This window comes from Mixophyes fleayi, chromosome 3, assembly GCF_038048845.1.
Source record: "Mixophyes fleayi isolate aMixFle1 chromosome 3, aMixFle1.hap1, whole genome shotgun sequence".
Lineage (NCBI taxonomy): Eukaryota > Metazoa > Chordata > Amphibia > Anura > Limnodynastidae > Mixophyes > Mixophyes fleayi.
Window position 1 is genome coordinate 225,679,534 of NC_134404.1, and position 25,447 is coordinate 225,704,980.

Genomic DNA, 25,447 nt, shown 5'->3' on the forward strand with positions numbered 1-25,447 from the left:
TTAATGGCAGTGATGGTTGCGGGAAATAGGTATAGTTCTGAAATGTAAATACTATTAATTTATTACTGGTACTGTTTGTAGATAGGGAAATAGGTTTATTTATTACATGGGAATAATATTATTTTTAATGTTGGAGCTGGAGAAAGGCCTAATTATTAATCATGTGTGGTACTGATTTAATGCTAGGGCTGTTTGGAATTATCTAAATGTACCCATTTTTTTTCCAAATAGGGACCCCAGCATTCCAGGATCCAGACAAGCCGTAACTGAAGAAACCTGCAGCCACAGGTGGTGAAAGTGAGAAGAACATATAGGCAAAAGCAGGAGAGTGTGTGAAATGTTGTGATTCTAAATGAACAATGCCAATTTTTGGTGAGTGTTCTGCCCAATGTAAGGTGCAGGCCAAGACTGTGAACTCTTTCTGTACACACTGCATTCTTTCTATACTACACTGTGGTGCTAGATGTCCTGAAAATCAGGAGTGATTTTGACCTGGTAGCCGCGCCCCACTGATGCATAGCCATGCCCCCAATTGTATGACCACACTCACTAATAACCTTGTGCCACGGCTAATTTTTTTTAGCGTGCTCGACTATAGGGGGGGCCCCATGAAGTTGTTGTACCGGCGCCCTGAGCACTGTGGAATTAGTAGCGCTATATAAATACGTGATGATGATGATGATGTACCAAGTGGTGAAAAATCCTTTCTGAGATAACAGAGTAGGAGTTATTTATGCATCTTCAGACTCTTTTCAGAAGTGAGTCTAGACTATGGCTAGTGACACCCAGGCACTTTGTAGGACTGTATATTTTGGTCATAGGAAAATGTCATTGGTATCCTTTGTGTTCCTGCACATTATAGTATAAATGTCAAATACCTGCCAGATGAACAGATTTGAAGATATGATCTACAAATACTGGGAGCACTATAACAACAGGCTAAGGCTACAACTGAAATAGCAGCCTTCCCACCCCTAAAACAAATCAACATGATGGAAACTGCTCATTCAGACATTTGCAGCAAGGAAGTAAACTTTTTTTTAATTCATTCCATATATTTTGTTGCCCCCAACTCAACACATGCTGCATAATTTCTCCTTATAGTCACACCAATAGGCTTCTTGAATATTCTCTCAGGGCAAAGGAAAAAGTGTGTCTATATGCGACTTTTAATGGATAATAATATTTTATTTGGAATAAGGTATGTATTTGACTAGTCATAGGTTGCTATATTAAGGAAATAAATTTGCACTTGTCACTTTGTCTACAGGCTCTTCTTTGGGATATATTAACACTTTGTATTGATATTCCTTTGTCTCAAAGAGGTATTTCCAGTTTGAAATATACATAATAATTTATCAGCATAGAAAGATTTTTTAATTTTTCATTACTTTGTTTTTATCTATTTGTATTAGGATGCCTTGGGATAGTACTCTAGTACTACCTAATATTACTATATTACTGTTCTCTCTATGTGTTGAAAAACATGTCATGGGAGTAAATAGCTGGCTATCCAGTTGGGAGCTGAATGTTAATATGGTTAAATGGCAAAATGGTTAAAGGTGCAAAAATATTGAGTCACTGTTTTTAAAAGCTTGCTACATTACTATAAGTGATTTTTCCATAGACATTAGTCTCCTATTTGTTATATTAAATTCTTATTTGGATAATGCTAGTAACGTATATCATCTATGGGAATATCTCAGTGATAAATAAATTGTTTGATAATACTTAAGTGAACAAAGGCACATTAATTATGAATTACTTTTACTTAGAATAATTTATCAGAAAGAACAGTATTGTATTACACTCTACTTCCCTGTCTCAAATACCAACATATTAATCAGTGTTTTTTCTCCTCCAGTGACATAAATATAGTATTTATAAACATGTCTGATTTTTAATGCTAAAATATAACTAACAATTTAAGCTTTAATTTTGCAAAATAAAGCTCATATGAAATAATTTGCTTGTATAAAAGAAATATGATGTTTTTATACACTACAAGAACACATAATGCAATAAACCATTGAGGACAAAAAGCGGTAGGGAATTTTCAGGCGCTATATAAATAAATGTTGATGATGATGATGATGATGATGATGATGATGATGAGGAGGAGGCTAAGTGCTGGTGAATTTATCCCCAAGGTTAATTAAGCATATCTATGATCAGATTCTAAGTTTATAACTTGAAGCTCTCAATTAATTAATACTGTCTGAATTACTGCCATGTGCTCATCAAAACTGCGCACAGTACAAATGTACAATGCAAGAAAAAGAAGTCCAAAAAACTGACATCATATTATACAGGATGACTATTCACATTTCAGTAATTTACACCTTGAAAAAATATACTCCAACTCCATGCTCACACAGGCGTTAAAATCACATAAACATTGGGGAGGTGAAGGAAGCCGGATTTTAAATTAAAGACGTGTTCGCATATTAGCTTGGTATGGCAGACGAGGGGGCGTTACAAGCGTATTAGCCTAGGCTGGACTGAATCCTTAATCAGGCCCTGATCACTCTGACAAGCATTTGCACTTTCAATATTGCCTTCAGCATTTACGAGTGTTTATGCTCAGTACAGTATCATGGAGTTCTTTGGGAGTGCTCACTAGATCCAAAATATACAATGCTGCAAGGAGGCTTTGTGAATATGCTTTGAATGCGCTGATAAAAGTGAGCAAATTGCATTGTTTTTCAAATCCTATATGTATGAGTCCTTATTCAATTCAATAAAAGCTATCAAACTATTTGTTGAAATGTCAGTAGACACAGCAAACCACACAACAAGATTGTCAGAAAGAAACACACCAATCAGTAAGCTACTTAGTCACACACCATGCATTATACTAGTATAGTTCCTACTTGTTGCAGAAGTGGGTGTGCTACAACTCAGCAGCCAGTCGGCAGTATTTAAAACAGTCATATTCTCGCCTGAGAATTTAATAATAGTTTATTGATTTAATTACCACTACATCCATATTGCACACAAACAACTTTTGTTTGATAATGTGTTCTAGTTACAATAATGTGTGTTGTAGTAATGTAGTAACTATTATTATTATTATTATTGTTATTTTAAAATTGGCTAAACAGTTGGAATAAAAATATAATAAAGTACAAAAATGTCACTATTTTGTATATTTTATGTGAATTTACATGTAACTAGAGGACTGAACATATGTAGAAAAATACAATATATAGTATTAATTCCATTTTTGGGATCTAGTATCTTGGCATTATCAATATCAATGAAGGTATGTTTGTCATAAAAGATCAACTGTCAAAAAGGAACTAGATTATCAACTACTGAACATACCACTTATCACAAAATATATACATACCATTGTTATAGGGCACCTGTTACTGCTACCAGCCTATATTTATTTGGAGATGCATAGTTTTCTACAGACTGTAGGTGAGTGTATAGTATTTGCAATTTGAACATTTTTTTTAGATGATAGACTAATGTGAGGTTATTACTTTGTTTCCCAATGAACAATAACCTACCCAATGAATGACACCTACCTCCTGTACCATTTGTTGTGATGGAGCTGCTGCTAATATTTGACTTATCCAGCTTGGAGGCCGCAGAAGCATCTCCACTTCCAACACGATTATGCGGACTCGCTAGGTCCTGCATTTCCATAGACCTATTAAGGGGACATATAATATATATATTTGGTTACAATGTGTATGTTTAAATAATGACATAATGAGGTCAGAAAATGTTTCATAAGATGCAAGTTTTAGTGCACATATTTATTATTTCACATGTTATATTTTAAATTACATAAGAAATGTTAATTAGACATATTATAGTCTCAGCATATGAGGCATATCACAAAATAACTGAACTTATAGTAGTATCTCCTTCTCCAGTCCTTCTATGTAATGCCATAATAAAAAGTCTTAGCAGGCATAATACAAAGATATTTTTTAATATAGTAATACTAAGGGAATAAGAAACACTTGATAGATAAAATAAAAGATGCACAAAATTATATAACCTCAGTTATAAAGATGTCTTTACTATGTTTCCAAGAGTGTACAATATTAGCATAAACCTATATGAACACAAGTGATTTAATTACATAATTCCAGATTCAATAATATACCATTTAGATGGCTGAATGTAAATATACAGGTATGTAGTAACTGCTCCATTGGCAGTTCTTATTTTGTATTCTCGCATGGCACCATAGCCCAAATCTCCAGCATGTCTCATCTGTAAGATGAGATGTAACTGTATTTTACCAGTAATTAAATGGATTTCTCATGCTGGCAGACATGTGTGCGCTAGCATACCCACACTCTCACTGCCAAGTGTCAACAGTAATACTGATATATATTAAATAAGAAAGCATACATAGCTGCACGCCAACATTTGGTTATTTGAACTGCCCCCAGAACAGCATTCTATGCATTCTTTTAGGCGGTCTGTGGCGGGAAGAGTAAAATATCACTTCAAAGACTAGCCTGCTATTTAATTTGGATCGCATATACCATCTAAGTTTTGTTTCCACCAGAATAATTGCTAGTCATACCTAATATCCAAACTTTCCAGTTTTGTAGTTTTAGGATGCTACTTTTCTTGTCATTTTGACTTAAAAAGATCCCGTGACTAGGTTCTGGATTAGTATCTTATTTATAAATTGCCTACTGCTTTGTACAATATACATGAATAAAAAGAATAGTGTTCCACCGATTCCGTTTGCAAGGGAGAATGCTTGTAAAAGTGCTTGCCTGTTATGATAATACTTCAGCTTAGCTTAGGAGTGAAGCTTTATAATATGCTATGCTCCTGTGCTGGCTTTCTCCATACTGCCCATGATAAATGTGGCCACAGCTGGATGACAGTTTTTCAAACATACACCCAGGGCCTGATTAAGGGTTTGGACCACTCTAGGCTACTAGCATCGTAGTGCCCCCTCGCCTTCCACACCAGGCTAATATGTGGTTGGCAAAAACCTGCTCCTTATACTCATTGTCCTTCCACGGCAGCACCCAGACAAACTCAATAGCATCTACATTCAGTAACCCTTATTGCAATCGCCACCTCAAAGATGTGCTAGGAAGGCAACTCGCTGGTCAGTGGGAAAAGACATTCAAATCAGTGCAGCCCACACTCCATGCAGCTCATCTTATGCAAGCTGGTCCTCCTCTTCCAAGCCATTGGAGAGGACATCTCAGAGGAAATTTGGTTCATTCGACTAATGGGTAGGGTTTTTTTTGGCCAGCCAGAAACCCTCCCTAAGTGTGAGGAGGTTGGTGGAATCTGGTCTCCTCCCCAATTCAGCACTGCATCAGCAGGTACTTCCTCCAAGTGGACATGCTCGAGATGACCGCAGTGGGGCCCTTCTGTGCAGAAGCAGGTAGGATCTTGTCATTTGCGCCCTCCAAACATCATGGGCTCTAGGCTGCAGCCTAGTTAGCCTATTGGTTAAACAGGCACTGCATACCTAATGCACAAAGTACTATGCAATGTATAAATACAATGCTAATCCAGGACCTGGTAACAGTATCTTTTTAAGTTACATATTTCCAACTCTTTAATTTGGTGAACTGTTGTAACATTTTTCTTTAATAGTTACACAGCAACAACAACTTCAGAGTTATGGAACAAAGTAAAAATAACACGCAATATCCCAGGCAATAAAGGACTGTTTAATTCTGTCATTTTCTGTTAAATAAAATTCTATGGACCCACAGTCATAGGTGATTGTAGTCCTGCATTAGTAGGTGGCCTTACACTAACATAAATTGGAAAATAAATAGAGTGTTGTCAGTTTTTAATATAGTGGTCCTTTTATTTCTCCAAAGACTACATTGTCAATATTTTCAGGAACTTAATGTCGGACGACCAAAAATACGGCTTGCTGTATCCAATACTGACACTACGGTCCTCATAGTGATCATTAGATCCCTATACTGAGAAATGGAAAAATGCACTATATTCTAGGGTACATTAGAATGTACCCTAGAATATGCTGGCTGTAGTGTCCCCTCAATAAAATTGTAGGAAGTATGCTAGGTATATACATAGTTGCCAACAGTGTAATATAATTTACAAGGACACTGATGATTTTTTGTGGAGTGCAGTCTAGGTGTACCTTGGTGCACCACAACTCCTATCATATATGCTTACTGTATTTTTGTATGCTCATAATCCTTCTTCAATAAATGTAAACTTTTAAAAATAAAGCATTTCCACATAAAAACATTTGGAGGATAAATCATTAGAACCTGTGACTGTCCCTGAAATTTGGGGACACTTGGTAACTATGTATATCACAAAAAGATCTTCCCCCAGGATCGCAACGTTCAAATATCTTCAATTCTTATAAGCTTCTGGAATGTTTACAAATAAGAGTTGGGACTGTTACTCGTAGCTAATTATTTTTAATTAATTATTATTAATTATTATTATTAAGTTAAACAGTGCATTAAGTTTAGAGGACCTTTAAATAACTGAAAACAAAGTTGTTATACTCCACACAACTGTTTTGCTTCAAAGCATTGGAATGTGCATGAAAAATGTAAGATATATGGGTAAAATGCAACAAAGCAAGTCCAAAGTAACCGTACAGATATAATACATAATATACAATTCACATAGTATATGCAATAATTAATAATTTGTCTTAAATTTTCTGGCTAAATTTATTTTCTATGCTTTGGTTCTCTAAGCTAATACTATACTGAAAAAATCCTAACCTCGCTCACGACGTGAACGGTTATGTAAATGGGCTATTTTTCTGAGCTATTTTTTAAGAGTAATTTACTCCCAGTTTACAAACAACTCTGCATCAATCTCCCAATGTTTTTGGTGCTATGTCCAACAAGCATATTTTGGTGCATTGTGCAAGAAGCATCTTCCACTTGCCTGATTCTGTGCATCTAAAAAAGAAAAAGCCCTGATACTTTGCATCACATATCTCAATTTGCAAGTGTTATGATATTGAGTTGCATTATTGGGGAAGATGTTTTCAATGTTATGTTGTCACAGAGCCTGTTACTTTAAAAGATCACTAAACCAAAAATATAAGATGCCTTAAACACAAAGAGCTACAAATTACATTCATGTAGGTATTGATAGCGATATTTCTTAAGCGGCCAGTGATCAGATAAGGTGATACAGCCGGAGAGACAAATAACAAAGACACACAAGTGGGGTGTAGCATATGCTCTGAGTTTATCAAAACAAATCATAGTCTATATATAATGTTTTAGTCACGTAGACATTTTAGCACTGCGTAAGCGTGAACCACCAAAAGCGTTAAGTCCAACATCAGCAAATATTACACAGAACAAAGAAAGATATACATGTCCAGTGAAACTAGACATAACTTTTACAAATCATAGTTGCAGTGCTTGCATGTCCTTGAAACTTGTTAATAAAACTAAAGCCTATTGTGACTTGTAAAGTTGTAGGCCTGAACCATAAACAATATTTTTCTGAACAAACCAAGTTAACTCTTTCAATGTCGTTGTGTTAACCCAGAAAGTCCCATAATGAAACACAAGAAAACCATTAAAGAAATAGCACTGCATATGGATTTATGGAACAGTAGTGCTTTTTTAAACTCTAGAAACAGTTAAGGGTGTGTTTACAGTTTTAAGGAGCATGGATGTTTATCCACCTGCCATGGTGATACTAGCCCAGACCGTAAGATTTAACCTATCACTTCATCAGGCCAGTCCCAGCGCATCTGCGCATGCATGACCCGGCTAGTCAGTTAATACATGCGGAGTGGAACTGGAAGCGAAGACTTTGGAGTATATTTACTAAACTGTGGGTTTGAAAAATCGGAGATTTTGCCTACAGCTACCAATCAAATTCTTGCTATCATTTTGTAGAATGAACTAAATAAATGATATCTAGAAGCTGATAGGTTGCTATAGGCAACATCTTTATTGTTTTCAAATCCGTGTTTGAAAAACCATGAACAGAAATGTTAACAAATAGTGCAAAATAGATAATAAATTACGTGTATATATATATATATATATATATATATATATATATATATATATATACCATTCCCCAACTGTTATCTGTCTGTTGTCTCCATCCTGTGACTGGAAACCCAACAAATCTTATCGCCAGCAGGAGCTACTGTGACTTCTTTATGTATGGAGGAAGCCCTATCACCAGACTTTTCACCCTACAATAAATAGTCCCCCAGAACACAAAGTTGTTTTTTTAAAAAAAAAATGGTTTCAGTTGCAGTTTCCTAGCATTGTAGAGGTGTACAAGAACAGTCTAAAATTAAAGGGGAAAATATGGCAGTGTGGACAAAACCGACAAATTTTTAGCAGAACAGTGTATCCAGGGATACAACTGCAAATTAAAATGAAGGATGGTAGTGGATATAGGGAAAAAATAGGGCAGCAATATTGGATCTGGAGGGATTTTTTCAGATTGAAACAGATTGGCGATTCCTTCATCTGGATCAATTTCAAATATAAGAAAGCTATCGCAAGAGATCCAAAATAGGTGAATGACTGGTGTCTTTTTTCAACCTCATCAACTATGTAACTATGTTACTAAGTGTCCAGGATTGCTAACAGTTATCAGCTGAGTAAAGGAAAAAATTTTGTCACACGATCAAAACTTTATCTTAAAAATCTTCTGATAGAGTCCTAAAACTTTTACATACATATTTGTGAATGTTATTAGTAGTTGTTTTATATAAACCAATATGTATTTTATGATTAGTGATCCTTAACGATACAGTGCACTGTAGACAGAAGGAGAAGAATTTGTAAGTAAGAAAGGTGAAGGCTACTGTTCATAGAAGAGGTTATTTCTGTGCAAAATACAGGCTATTATATACACTATATGGACAAAAGTATTTGGTCACACCTGTTAATTATTTAATTGAGGTGCTTCAATCAGACCCATTGCCAGATGTGTATACAATCAAGCACCTAGCCATACGGTTTCAATATGCAAACATTTGTGATACAAAATAGGTTGTTCTGAAGAGCTTAGTGACTTCAAGCATGGTACTGTAATGCCAACTTTGCGATAAAACGGTTTGTGAAACTTCATCCCTGCTGTATATTCCACGGTCAACTGTAAGTGATATTATTAGAAAGTGGAAGTGTTAGGAAACACAACAACTCAGCCACAAAGCTGAAGACCGCGTAAAATCAAAGAGCGGGGTCTGTCATCAAAACTCACCAGTTATACAAACTCATTGATATATTTTAATATCACTTTAGAGAAAATATGTTTACTAACATGTGGCGTATTGCTTCATAAAACAATGCAGAAAAAAACATGTCCATCAAATGTGTCAAGTGAGCACTGATGAAAAGGCATTAACCCTGCCATTATGCTGATTTGGAGGGGATATCCTATATGTGCCCCTGCTTACCAACTAGGTGAGGTGACGTTTTCACTAAAATAACATGTAAAATCTAATGGAGTCTCAAACTAAAACTTTGTCCATTTGTTAAAAAAATATGTGGGCCACATCTAGTCAGCCATTAGGTTGTAGACAACAATGCTGATCTTTTGATTAACAACTCATAATGGTATGTTATAGATTCCTTTATGGCTTTACAATAGTTCTCATAAGATTGCATAACTCACTGGAACAATTCCCATTGTGAGATTACTGGACTAACATCATTCTTTCTCATGTGAACTAGCTTTTACACAGTATACTGAGATTTGAAAGTTTGCTGGATTTAGCTTTAAGTATTAACTTTATCCTTATTGCATTTCTTTACTTTTTTTTTAAGAGAAAACATTTCTTCTCATTTAGTGAGTTTGCACTGGTCTAATCTAGTTAATGTCAATATATAGTATGACTTTTATACAAAATGTGAACAAACCAGACTGATTTGTATTGACATAAGCGGCGTTGTTTGAAAATAAAAAAAGAAATGAAAACAATAGGAAAGTGAAGTTCACCTTTTAGGCTTCTGTTTAAAGTGTCTGTGACACTAATATTTTCAAGGGAAAAATCTTGAGTTCTTTTAACATGGAGATTGGCCATACTTATCCTCCATCTGCAGTGTGCACACGGGTGTTAATAGAACAGGTAAAGCAACTTTTTGTGCTTTATAATATATATGATTCATGGCTAGGATCAAGAGAGTCTACAGATCAATCCCCTCCAAACATTAGCATTTAGATTTGTTAAAAACAGGAAAAATTATTTGTGTATAGAGGCTTAAATTTTGGAGTTTCATGGCTTTAATGAAAGATTTTATACATTTCTTTTGAAACTGCTCATATATGGCAAAAGCACAAAATAATTTGATGTAATTATGAAGAAGTCTTTGTGCCTATGGGAAATGCGCTGCATTAATATTTAAACCTGCTCATACGGTTTGAGTGCCAAGCAATAGGCTCACTGTCACACATGTGTGTGACCAACCTGGATGAGATCTGGTTTTACAATGTTCAGGCCAAGCAGCTGGATCCCTTTTGACTTACAGTGATGGTGACTGCACTGAAAGTTTGGCAATGGTCATCTATCTAACTGCATATCAACATGGCAAATAATAATCATTATCGGGCATCTCGTTCAGCTTGTAGCCACATACACAGTGATATGGGGTAAACTGCCCAATATAGCCTGTTTTATGTGTGGCAAGCATAAGTATGAAACCAAGTGAAATAATGTAACCTATTTGTTATTTCTGTAGCATTTGTAATGCGGCTTCCTTAAGTTACATTAACATTACATAATGTTACAACATGCTAATCAGAATATAGATATGCATTTCCTATGCAATGAAGCATGTTACATTTACAGTTATAAGAAAAATAAAGCTTTGTTATATTGTTATTAGGGCACTTTGTAAAGGTTACATGAAAATGCTAAATTTCACAGACACCCTATTAAATGCCCAATTTTATCACTTCACAGCTCTGGATTTGAATAGAGGGCCACATGTGTTTGCTTTCAAAGCAATCTTTTAGACTACTCTGGAAAGGAAGGCTATGCATATAGGACCTTCTAAAGCAATGCAAGATTTTATTCTATATATTTCAAATGGCATGTTTTTCCTAAAATGAGTGAGGAGCAAAACATAAAGCACCTAGGAGAACAAGGCAGTACAGACAGCCCATCTGCAATTCAACCACATGAAAGACCCATGGGCAAATGCAAAACCATTAACAGAAGTGCCAGGAAAATCTGCCAAAGAGCCAGATGCTGCAAAGCATTGAGTGATATCTTCCACAGGTTGTCATCTGAATCCTCTAATTACTAGTCAAAGGGAGAAAGTAAGAAGAATCTGATGATTCATGTCCATAGAAACAGGACAGATCACCAAGAGTAAAGCCAGGATTTCATACATTGGTGGCTGTAGCCCTCACAATATGGCATTATTAATGGCAATATGTTTAAAAAACTCATGAACCTGGAGAGCATGAATCATATAGCACAACCAAAGATAATCTCTGGGGCTGAAGATGTTAGTCTATAAAACACAACTATTACACAATTTATAGGATATCACAAGTATGTTATTGTGAATGGGTGATAACTCGAAGATGTGCTGTGTATAGTAAATTCTAGTAGATGTGGCAGATGGTCTCCTACAGCTAGACAACAGCTACAATTATAAACATTTAAAAGATAACATTAGTAACATACTGTTTTTGTTTTAAATATAAGTAAAAATATAGATACGTTTACACAATATGAGAATGATTGCCTTACTTTAACTAACCATTTAATTGGAAAATATTTTTACCGTTACAGAATGACATATATTCATAGAATGAAGAATAAAGGTAATTGGTAATTACCCATACCCACACTGCAGCTTTGTTAAAAGTGTTCAAGCTACATTTGATAAAAGTATTTCTCCCATTCTTTATTAACATAAAGCTAAAGACAAATCCTACATTGCTTAATCTGTGACTAAAGAAGTTCTGACACACACTCACTCTCCGCACATTTGTCATATGTAAGACTACAAATGGTAAGTCACTGTCAAAATGATTTCAACTTTATTCCAGGCAATAGAAATGAGTATAATCACCCCTAAATAGTCCACCTACTACCCTTTACTGCCACCACCCAAGTAATTATTTAATATGTACTCTCTAATGTCTTCAGGCTCACCCAAATCATTTTATTACACATATACATGCTAGCACACTCCTAGCCAGCCTCCAAAGGGTTAAATTAAATTAGACAAAAAAAGTTATTCTATATAAAGGATCTCAAATTTATTTTACAGCATTAATGAGAACACTTATTAATAATCTGGAAGATCACTCCAACCAAAATAAAACAATAGCTTTGGGTACCATCTGGTTTCTTAAGGTGCCAGAGGGTTCACACCCCTGACCCTAGAATGGGGTGGTCCTGGGGCAGTGTATGTTTCCTTCAACACAGTATCAGCAACCTTACTGCATGTGGCTGGGGATCATCTTTTTCCTTCACTCCTTTCCACTCTGTGTGTGACCGCATTACACCTCTCTCTACCCATGTGCGACTTCCCAAGTGTGCAGGCAGCAAATTATACACATTTTTTTTAAAAGCACCAGAATTTAGGGCTTTTCACTGTTTCAATATTAGATCCCTTAGATTTACAGAAACTGGTATTCCTGCCATAAATCAACAAACAGTAAGTGAATAATTAATGTTAAAAGTGTGAATATGTTATTAAACTTCACAAACACTATGTGAATTATACAATAAATTGGCACAGGTATAAACTAAGCTGTCATGATTTCTTACCCTGGTAAATGTGATGAAATCCTTCTCTGGAATTAGCTTAACTAAGTACATTTCACAATAGCACCTATATTTTTTCCGACCTGGAAGTTAAAGGTTTATGAAAATTATGTACTTTTTTCAGAATATCGCTTTTTGAGGCATTAGAAAATGCATTGTTAGTTAAACATAGGTAGAAAAAAAAACGGTATGGGGAGAGATGAGAACAGAATGTGAGCTCGTTTTGGCAGGAACACCTTTACTTTTTATTTCATGTATTGTATTTCATTTACATGTCATATGATAATAACATATTTCCTTTGTGGTATAGACCTGTATAGAAATGATATTTTATAAATATTGAATAAATAAAACTAGTAATGAAGGCTATGCAGGGATGTGAAAGCACAGTAAAAGAGACTATTTTGATTCAAAGGTCTCAGTAACAGGGTAGTATTTAGAGTTGCTCAAAAATTTTACGTTTGAAATTCAATTGAAAATCATTGGTGTGATGGCCATGAATAATGTGCATAGTGCAATCAAAATTGATCCAGATTCAAATTTTTTAGAAATTTGTGATTCGCATTCACAGTTTGCACTTGATACTTGTGTTCAAGATTCACTGTTCGAGTTCGAGGTTCAATGTTCAGAATCTTAATAATCATCATCATCATCACCATTTATTTATATAATGCCACTTATTCCGCAGCGCTGTACATAGAACTCATTCACATCAATCCCTGCTCCACTGGAGCTTACAGTCTAAATTTCCTAACAAAAATACACACACACAGACAGACAGACAGACAGACACACACACACACACACAGACTAGGGTTAATTTGATAGCAGCCAATTAACCTACTAGCATGTTTTTGGAGTGTGGTAGGAAACCGGAGCACCCGGAGGAAACCCACGCAAACATGGGGAGAACATACAAACTCCACACAGATAAGGCCATGGTCGGGAATTGAACTCATGACCCCAGTGCTGTGAGGCAGAAGTGCTAACCCATTAACCACCTTGCTGTCAAATATCCTGTTAAATTTTACCATTATTTACTGTTTCATTGGTTCAAGAAATGGTATGTAGCCAGTTCAAACATCCCTAGTTGTGATAGTTAATATTAATCTAGTTCCATGAAGAAACTCTAATCCCCATGTAAAACATTGGCACAGCAAGATTCCTTATTACTATAATAGGAACTACAGAAGCAGTACACACCGATAACTCAAATGTCTTTAGAACACAAGTACATATGTCCAGACTACTTAGAATCACCTGTTACCTGTGATAACATTGTCATTTCAACTAACAACAAAGTAGCTCATGTGCTTGGGCCAACTTGAGTTCCCTACTGTGGTAAAATTTAACACAAGAATCATGGGAGTATCTGAGTTTTAAATATGAAAAAAGAAATGTTACAACTACAAGTAAGTGTGCCTGTATACTATCTTTACTATCATAAGAGAGATTTCTGCATTTTAATGCTATCCATTGTTACTTTCCTACTGCACGATGGGCAAACTGCCAAAATGCTGGGCAGTAGTTTAGGTGTCCTAATGTCAGTAAACTACTCTTTGCTTGGAAATCAGAAAGCTACAGTCAGTGGGCATGTAAATCTTTATTTCCCGAGAATATTTTCAATTTGTACAGCGATCTTACAATTGTATACTATATTGTTTTAACAGAAAGATTCTCACTAGATAAATAAAATAACTAAACAAATACATGACATATAAACCGAAAACCATGTTAAAGGACAGTTACTACACAATGAAAGACACAAGTTTTATTTCAAAGTTTAAAGAATTTCCGCAAGTGGAATAATAATTGTAATAGTTGAAACATTTCACTCTACAAACAAAAATATTGCTTTAACAAAAGTTGGCTTTATTCCACATTCAGTCTACCTTTAGGTATGTTCAATAAAAAATAAAGGTTTTGCTAAAGTCAAGCGTATTTTAAGGTTTTGAAATGTATTTAATAATAAAAGTGTTGAATGTCACTTTACTCACTGAAATCCCACTTGACCTCATCAGTCTTGGTAACCTGTGACTCCTCTCAATGCTTCTGTTCACCCCAACATAGTTCCCCTTTAATAATCAGGTTACCGCACAAAACTGGTCACTGTCAAGTTTAAGATTAATTAATCATTATTAATACTCCTGGATCCTGCAGCATATATTGACACAGTTGACCACTCTCCAATCCTCTTTCCTCCATGAATCAGTTGTTTCTGGTTTTCTTTCCATAGCTTTCTATTCACACATAATGGTGCAAACTCCTCTCTCTTCTACTCTCACTTTAGTACCTCGTCTCTATACTAGGCATCCTTCTGTTTTCTAACTGCACCACCTTGCTATACTGATAAAGTACAACATCTTTGTTTACTCCTTCCTTACCAGTTCATAAGTCTGCTAGTTCAGCTTGGATGACCCACCAACATATTTAATCGAACTTATCAAACACCAAGATGGTTATATTCTCCACATCTCATTCTCCTTATATCCCTCAAGTTTTCATCACTATCAACAACACAATCATCAACAAACACCTACTTGCTATGTCTGGAATTATTATTCACTCTGACCTCTCCTTCTACTATAACATTCCAATCTCTGATCAAACACTTTCACTTACCAAATACTGTATATCTAAAATACACTGTTTTCTGATGATTACTGCCTCTAGAGTCTTAGCGTTGCAGAGTATGATGGTGCTAATATATATATATATATATATATATATATATATATATATATATATATATATATATATATATATATACACACACATGTTAATAATAAAAATAGTAATAGATCATGAACATATTATATCTTCGTTTGACTACTGTAACTTTCCTCTAATTGGCCTTTTCCTCTGCATATTGTCCAGGCTTATTCAACTCACCAATCACATAAGCTCACCCCACCCCATCTGCTAAGCCTTGCATTGGCTCCTTACTATGGATAACATTTAATGTGTTATTCTTAACCTATAATGCAATCTACAATTTTTTCCCTTCCTTAATTGATATCGAAAAGGTTTTCCCACTTTAAATAACCCCTGTACTAAATTCCCTCTTTCTCCAATAACAGTACATTGGTGGCAATTCATCTATTTATCAGGGATCAGGCACATGATGATGGGACCTCTGGTGATCATCTCTAGTGCTGCTCAGTGATTGTAATTGAAAGCCTTACAAGTACTATGTTGGATCTGCCATACTATAAAAAAACCGGAGCAATGCTGAATGTGGTCTGCAAGGCCCCAACTATTTGTCAGTGCCAAGAGTCACTGATGGAAAACTCCTTTAAGTTTCTCTTTAGGAATAATGCCATTGGCTGTAAAATGTCACTTTATCAGCTACATTAGACATCTTCCTTATCTATATGTAGTAACTGTTTAGCTCATGTAAACTTGGATGCATTTGCTCTGCAAAAGTAGGCAGGAAAAGACAAATGCAAGAAAAATTGCATTTACGCAGATATGTTCAGTCAGTTGTATCTCAAGAAGCATCCAGCTGTACATCACTAGCACTTCCGCAAAATGTACATTAGGAGTAAAAAGTGTGTATTGTATCACTTCCGATAACGTACAAAAAGCATAGAGGTAGTATAGACATGTGGCTTGACAATGTTAATAGTAAATGTGAAAGTCTCATTAGCCTGACTCATTAGGACTCATTTTAATAATATAATGAAGTGTCATATACACAACAGAAAGTAGTGTCTTGACACTGTTATTAATAAATGTGAAAGGTGCATGTTCCATATAAATATAACAAAATACAAATACACATTCAATTCAATTAAATACAAACGCATGCTGTTTTCCACTTTTAAAATAAAAGGGGAATATTCTCCCCTGCAACAGTCTAAATGGAAATATCAGTCAAACAATGTCAATAGATGGCTGCATTTTTATATAATATAGCAGTCACACTAATTATTTAAGTACTATTAGCAGGAAGGGTCAACACACAATCAGACAATCAGAAATGGTTAGATAGTGCTGCTGACCGTCATGATCATCATTGCATCTCGTTGTACCAGCCTTTCAGGAACCACAAGAGATACACCCCCTGACAGGTGTAGATAAGTGGCGGATCCAGGGGGGGGGGCGATCGGGGCGATCACCCCCCCCTACCAGGGGCTTGCTGCCGACAGCTGCACACTATGCAGGTCCGTTCAGCAGTGACGGTGTGCTGCCCGACTGCTCTGATTGTGTTTTAAACACAATCAGAGCAGCGGGACAGCACACTTTCACTGCTGAACGGACCTGCACATACTGTGCAGCCGCCGGCAGCCTTAGAACACAGAAAGGGGCGGGGCCTAAATCCCCCCCCCCCCCCCCTAAAATCGCCCCGGGTAGGACAAATGTCTAGATCCGCCCCTGGTGTAGATGACTCTGCTTCAAAGTCTACTTGAGTCGCAATTACTTAAACATGCTCTTATAGTACTCAACCTATGCTTCCCTGCTGCTTCCATCTACTATTCGAAATCTCCAGGTGTAAGGAGACCTAAGTGTAAGATGTGACAAAATCTGCATATAGATCTATGCGTATGTATTTTTGAGGCACATGGGCAGCACAGGAAGGTATATTTTATTAAAACTAAACAGACATACATCAAACTCTATATGAAATGTAGCTGTAAGTGTAAGCACCTAACCCAACTAACCTCTCACTCTTATATCTGCATGTCTCTGTGTTTAAATACTATGGCACATGTGTACCTCCTCTGTTGTACAAACTTAAGGAAAATGTTGGTAAATTAATAGGTATAGTTGAAATGTAGCAGTTTAATAAAAAGAATGGAATGTTTTAAACTTTATTTAATGCTTGTACATGGTCCTGGAAGTAACACGAAAATGTATATAAGTACACTGATGAAATTACATATATGTGAGAAGTGATATTGATACTTAATATCATATATAATACTCAACTTAATGTATTATGTACATTTAACTAAGTTCTTCTAAGATGTGGCTAAATGAAATGTATGTAAATAACGTCTATGCACCATACGTGCATCATATGCATATCAAATTGTGTGCAAATGTTGAGGGTGACAGCTACATCAACCACTAGAGAGCGCCACAATACAACTATTTGTATTACTGAGTCTTTGGTTTTTTTTTCTAGATTGAAAGCACACTTTACAATACATTTTGCCTTTGTTACCTTACTCAGCAAAATTAGAGGAGTACATGTCCTTTCCTCTGCTGGGTGTAGCTTGTCAATTAAATTCTGGTAGAATGGTGCTGATTACACAATAAGAATTGGTTTTCATGTGATAGTTGTGATTTTACTACTGCTAGCATTATTTCTAAAAAAAAACCCTTCTGATATTAACACTTAAAATTATCTCAAACCTTTTGCAAAGATCAACCTAGAGATGAAAGAAATTTTAGAAACTGTTTTGTGAATTATTCACATTATGCCACAATTGCCCGCCAAAATTGTGCACAGTTTATCGACTGAATTTGGTCTTAGTCCTACCCCAAACAATACAGCAAAATGAATTGTCTGTCTTCATCCCAGCTCTATTCATAGATTATAAATGCTGCAAAATGTTCATTTCCAAATTTGGTGCTAAATGGTATTCCATGGAACGGCATAGCAACAGTGGAACTCAAAGATTGTATCGCTGGAACTTCGCATCTCAACAAGCTTGCGCTAAATTTGGCCGCAAGCTTCACTCATCTGTAGTTCAGCCATATAGCCTATCAGCAAACCTTAATCAAGACAAATGTTTCATTATACAGCATATCTAGTAACCGATACAAGTGATATGTTACCCGGTAGTGAAATGGGGGGCAAGGACTCAGAAGATAATAATTTATCTAGGCAGCTATGCAGGACAAAATGAACATGTATATATTTCAGTTAACCAAGACTGATTGGTAAAAATTTAATAATTGTGTTACATTGTTGTTTTCTTATGAAGTACACCTGACTGGGTATAACATTAAAATGTTAATGACCAGTTCTAAATTGGCTTTGGAGCCCTATTATACTGTATACAGATATGCTTATAGCTGAATATTTATTTAAAGCAATATTTGCCTCATCTTGGCAATGTTGCACTGCAGGAGGCAAAAAAAAGTCAATATTTTCTCTGCACGCAAACAAATTAGCACCCCTCGAATTACAACATGAATTATCCATGCCTCCTTTGTTTGTCATTGACTATGGATCAGCTCTCTACCTAACACAAAATCACAGTCAGCAAAGGTGCAGTTAGCAGCTAGGGAGAATACTTAAAAGTTAAATGCCCTGATTCAAGTCTGAACACAACTTGCACATAAGTTGCGTTTTAAAAAAGAGCATGGAACTTGTGTATAGTTCCAACCGTATTAAAATCCAAGCGTATCTCAAGATATGTTTCAAGCTGAATCCGGGTGTATGTACACTCTGGCTAAACAGTACTTGCTGTACGTAGACACACAGAACAAACTGTAGCATACACACATGCCTATACAATAAAAGGTCACATCAGAACGCATGAAAAAATTGTAACATAAAATAATGAACAACTCTTAACATTATAATCATGTAAAGAAGTATTTGTTTTAAAAAATGCTTTTACATTAAATGCATCAACAAAGATGCTTTCAATGCATACTGTATATACTATGTGTTTTTGTAGCCTATCTTACTTGCATACACGTGTTCAATGCTAACTAGTGGCATGTATACGTGTACTTATTAATTCAAAGACTACGCCGTGTCAGTCGTGAGAATCAGTCAGCATTTACACCTGACCTGTAGTGGATGCAGGTGATACGGCTGATAACAAGGGTACTTACGAGAAACACAGAAATTGAATTGGCCGCAACTGCGTCAGGATGCTCTTACTGTTCTTGCCCTCCCCCTGCTCCACCTCTCAATACGTAGGCAGTCCTGTCATTTGTGTTCGGACATGAATTGCATTCAATTGCGTTCATTGGCGTAAGGTCCATTTATGAGCATGCGTAGAGCGATTTAATGCAAGATGTGCTATGCAAATGGATGTTATATCATATCATGTCATATTATTTATTTAATGCATAAAGCTTTGTTTTGCTCTCCACAATCTATTACTACCCAAACTTGTTGTAAAATTCATCAAACCTGAAAGGCATTGTTTCTAAAGCATAAATTGCTGTGTACTTAGGGGGAATGTTCTAGTATATTCTAGAATGTGTCTTGCTCTATTGTTTCCTTCTGTCTAATACTTCCAGCAGTGATAATTAGAAATTATCCTGCAAATGTGACACTGATGTACCACTGATGTACCACTAAAGTACCACCAATACTGCTGATGTCCATAAATACCTGAGTCCCTGGATAGCAATCTATTCTACTCTCCCAGAATGTCCATGCGATTCCCAAATTTCTAGGAGTACTCATCCTAGAAAGTAAAATGTACACACCCCCAGGGGTACATGTACCACATGTTGGGAAAACCTTGTCTACATGACCAGTATGCAGTTTAGTCAAAAGGTCCATTAACATATATGGTATCTAGCCAGGAGTAACCTAGAAACCATTCTTCTGGAAGTGTTATAAGACTCATAGATCCGCCATCCTTGCTACCAGCAGCTAAATGAGAATACAAGCGATTGCTGTACAGCCAATGGTAGGTGTGTTAATAAGCACATAAAATTTATGTAAAAAGCTGATGCTTTGGGATGCTACATTTAGCTTTAATTATGTTCGTAATTATTATTGTAACATTTATCTGATTTTGGTTAAGAAAAATAACAAATGTTGGAATATATTTTTGTGCTAATAACATTCAAGAAAAAAAAGACCACATACACAAACTAAATACTTGAGCAAGGTCTCCAGTCATACTCTTATAGATTTTGCATTCAGTCAACTATGAAATTTCTACATCATCCAAGAGTTAAAAAGAATTAATAATTTTGGGAAACCTATCGAGACTAGAGCTGAAAAAAATAAAACTCTCCTTCTGATGTGCAACAGGTGACAAGCTGGTAATATTGTTCCTGCAAAGTGTTTTTGCTTTTATCTCATACCGCTTCTCCATTCCACTCTCGTATTAATTGTAAAAGCCATTAACACCATTAGCAAGCCTGGTGTGAGTTACATTTCAAAGCACGTTCGTCTAGCCCATATGCCATACAGCCAGGTCCTTTCTGCCTCTGTTTTCTTTCACACTCATGGTATTTGGATATGATTCTCCCTTGAAAGCAGTACCAGCTTCTTACAAATCACTTTTGCGCTCCATCTGTTAATCATGAAATATTTTAATGCCGGTTACCTGGAATTCTGAGGCTCTGGAACATCTGACTCTGTGCACAGTTTCTTTACCTACAAAAGGGAAATGACTTCTAGTTATTAATATTTAACACAAGATTTCATTGTATTTCACATACAATTACTTAAACAATGGTTCCTGACTACATTCGGTATGCAGATATTAACTTCAATATATTGCCACCATCTCTTTTACTATGCAATTAATAGAGATCACTGGCACTTTTATTTCGGAGAGAAATTCCCAGACAACCAAGCATAAGAGCATCCAAAAGACCAGCGGGATACGTTACTCACATAAGAGAGCTGGGGGTGGGGATTTTTTTACTGCTTATTTCCTGTCAAAGCTTCCAATAATAAACACCGAATTTAAAGTTAAAGGGCATTTGATAGCATTTTTATTTTTCAGCCTCACAAATTTATATTGCCATGTTCTGGCTGCAACACAATGGTTTCTTTGTTATTCAACAAGACAAAGTAAATGAGTTTAACAACAACACAAATTAACTATCCCCTTATAATAACTTATATAATACACTACAATGACTTCTGCTACTATCTGTTAACTAATATACAGACATATTCTACCATCACTTTTGTTTTGTTTTTAAAATTTGTAGTCTGGTTGTTGTTATGCTTTTTTTGCTATTTATTATCACGTAATGACTCTTATTACTAGAAATAAGAAAATCAACTTTGCAAAATGAAGATTCAAACTAATATCTAAAGACTCTCCACTGAAACGATGATTTAATTTGTTTTACAGAAATGTGCCATCCAATTTACATCACTGGGCAATTTTTAAAAATCATTTTCTAATGCGAATTGTGATTGATTGAATTATTGTATGTAAAAGTCAGATTTATTCCAGGTATGGTTGTGTCAACATTCTTTAATAGTATAAAACAAAAGTTGACGTTTTCTCACTGTGATGTTCATATTGTGAACTGTAGTCTTACACCTTTAATACATGAGTATTACCCTGCAGATATCATAGCTGTTTGGAGCAGGGATGTCAAGGTGGTCATTAAGTGACCCACTTAAAAAGCATCTCTCTGCTTTTACTTTCAAAGTAGTGCAGCCCACACTTTTTAAATGTCTCTGAAGAAAACCAGATATGTATGACACCATTTGTAATTTTTACATTTTCACAATAAATATTATATTTTATTTGAAGGAGTATGTGATGTTTTCATGCTAAAGAATGGAAGTGTAGTAAATCTTGTGAAAATGGTTATAAATGTTTGTCAGCTAAATGTTGGACTGTGAATTTCACCAAAGAACTTGTTTTCCAAAGAGGGATCAGTTCAAACCAATAATGTTCTGATTAGCATTATATTGAGCAGTACAGAAACCAGCTTGACTTAGGATGAATAAAATAAGGATCCACTCATCCTTCAGCTTCAACACTAAGGGGCATATTCAATTAGGTTCTGTGATCGCGGTTAGGCGCAATGCGCATTACCAAATGTAATACGGTACCGCAATAACGCATATTTAAAATCAGCATTATTGCGGTGCCACGGATTACTTCTGCGCCAACTCCGGCGCATTAATTGAATATGCCTTTAAGGGGTCAATTTATTATAGGGAGAAAAGCCATAGCTCCTTTTTGCCATATCTAGGGCTTTTCTCCCTATAACAAATAGACACTTTTAGGCCCTGATTCATCTTCAAACAAAATGTGAAAGCAACTTAAGTTTAAAAATTCCACACTTAACTTGTACGCTCTTACGCCCATATTCAAATACAAGTAAATCTCAAGATACGTTTCCATTTGAATATGGGTATAAGTTACTTGCTGTATGTAGATTGACAGAACAGAATGCAAGACACGCACATGCATCTGTGCAATATAAAGTCCCAAAAGAACACAAGGAAAAAAAATGTGATTAAAAAATTACAACTCTTAATACTATAATCATTAAAAAAAATAACTTTTTTTTTTACATTAAAATACATAAATCAGGATGTTCTTAATACGTACTGTACATAAAATGCTTTTTTTTTTATAGTTTCTCTTATTTGCAAACACATGTTCTGGCATGCATACGTTAGTCATCACTATCATTCAGCACTTACTCCTGCCCTGTAGCTGATGCAAGTGATACGGCTAATAAACACTTACTTAAGAATGCGGTCTATTCCGAACTTGAATCGGTGGCATCCGCGTAGGCACAACCTCGGCACGTCCTTACCTATGCATTGCCTAAGTCCGCACACCCCTTCCCACCCTCATTCCGCCCTTCAAGTCTAAGGCAGTGGTGAATGTCATATGCGTTCGAACACAAATTGCATGCAATTGCGTTCGCTGGCTTAAGTCCCTTCTGACACATGCTCAGAGCTTTTTTTATGCAAGATACGGCGCACAAATGGACTTACGTCCCAAGATTAATCAGGCCCTTAATCTCTAATGATAATGGTTTTTAATTATTCCTAGTGTCTTTTATCTTAATATTGCTGGGAATTATATTCACTGTACATAAGCATTCACAAGAAAATAGTACCCATTAATATAAACTTACATTTTAATATTATAAATATTAGTTTAATATTAACGAATTGCTTATACTAACTTTTGCTGTTCAAATCAATACTTACTTTATAAAATATATTTTGACAGAGTTACACTGTAATTAAATCTTTACAATATATTACTGTGACAAAATAAATATAATATTGATCTAAAATATAAAATGTCAATATCATAATTACTTATAGCTGCATTACCACCTATAAGTAACCTATTGCTTCCATTCACCAGAGCCCTGGGAGCTGCTCCATGCGACTGTTGTTCCCAGGACTCAATGGTCCCCCCCACTGCTCCCCTCTGATACTGCAGAGGGGAGCAGTAAACATCAGGGCCAATCGTAGGCTTCTGATTGGTCCTCCTACTCACACACGCTCTCTGTAGCCATTTTAAGAGGTGAACTTAAATGTTCTGTCATTTAGCTAATAATGCAGCTCCGAAGAATGCTACTATGGGCCCAATAAATCACTTCGGCGTAATACAGAGGTGTGTCTATAATTATGTAAACTGAGGCAGCTGTCTTAAACAGATTTGTCCCTGTTACAAAAGTATAAAGTAGAAATTCTACCCTTTGGATAGATATAATAGCGATTAAAGTGATACTAGTTATGTTTTATAATATACATTACACTTATAGAAATGTTTATGCTTGTTTATGTACAGGTTGAAAGGGAAGTCACTTTACTTGTCATCTCTGACAGTATAATAGCCATGCTCACCCCTGAATATATGAACATTTAGGAAAAAGACAGCTCATAATAATTTACTACTTGCAAACTCAAATGGAAAACCCCAGAAGCGGGGGTACAACTGTGACACATACTATGAATTGGGGGAACAACTATGAGGCAAAATATGACAACTATGAGGCAAAATATGAATTGGGGGCATAATATGAAGCGAGGTTATAAATAAGTGGCATAATATGAACAGGGGACACAACTATGTAGTGTATTATGAATTGGGGGCACAACTATGAGACATTATATGAACTGGGGGTCTAATTATGTGGCATAATATGAACTGGGACATAAATATGTGGCATGATATGAATTAGGGGCACAACTATGTGGCATAATATGAATTAGGGGCACAACTATGTGGCATGATATGAATTAGGGGCACAACTATGTGGCATAATATGAATTAGGGGCACAACTATGTGGCATGATATAAATTGGGGGCACAATTATGAATCATAATATGAATTGGGGCACAACTATGAAGTATTATATGAATTGGGGGCACAATTATAATGCATAATATGAATTGGGAGCACAACTATATGGTATAATATGAACTGGGAGCACAACTATGAGACATTATATGAATTGGAGGCACAACTATTAGGCATTTTATGAATTGAGGGCACAACTTTGTGGCATAATATGAATTGGGGGAACAATTGTGAGGCATAATATGCATTGGGGGCACAACTATGAGGCATAATATGAATTGGTTGCACTATCATGAGGCATAATATGAATTTGGTTTAAAACTATAAGGCATAATATGATTTGGGGGCACAACTATGAGGCATAAAATGAATTGGTTGCACTATCATGAGGCATAATATGAATTTGGTTTACAACCATATGACATAATATGAATTGGAGGCACAATTATAATGCATAATATGACCTAAGGTTATAACTATATGGCATAACATAAAAAAAGGACACAGCTATGTAGCGCATTATAAATTGGGGGCACAACTATGAGACATTATATGAATTGGGACTATAAGTATGGCATAATATGAATTGGGGCCCCAGCTATGAGGCTATATATGAATTGGGGGTACAACTATGTGGCATAATATGAATCGGGGGCCCAACTATGTGGAATAATATGAACTGGAGGCACAACTATGAGGTATTATATGAATTTGGGATATAACTATAACGCATAATATAAACTGAGGGCACAACTATGAGCC

General features: G+C 35.7%; 1 protein-coding gene across 16 annotated transcripts in view; it reads right to left on the bottom strand.

Moving 5' to 3' along the window:
• The window catches only part of EYA4 (EYA transcriptional coactivator and phosphatase 4), a 207,862-nt gene that overhangs the window by 80,883 nt on the left and 101,532 nt on the right, over nt 1-25,447 (bottom strand). For 8 of the 16 annotated variants that reach the window (XM_075203202.1, XM_075203201.1, XM_075203199.1 and 5 more), the window contains 3 exons: nt 20,983-21,032; nt 3,537-3,661; nt 2,874-2,942 (listed from right to left, as the gene is read on the bottom strand). In XM_075203202.1, coding sequence (XP_075059303.1) covers nt 2,874-2,942; nt 3,537-3,661; nt 20,983-21,032 — 244 coding nt within the window. The remainder of the gene's footprint in view (nt 1-2,873; nt 2,943-3,536; nt 3,662-20,982; nt 21,033-25,447) is intronic. The other 8 variants (XM_075203214.1, XM_075203211.1, XM_075203210.1 and 5 more) reach the window with 2 other exon arrangements.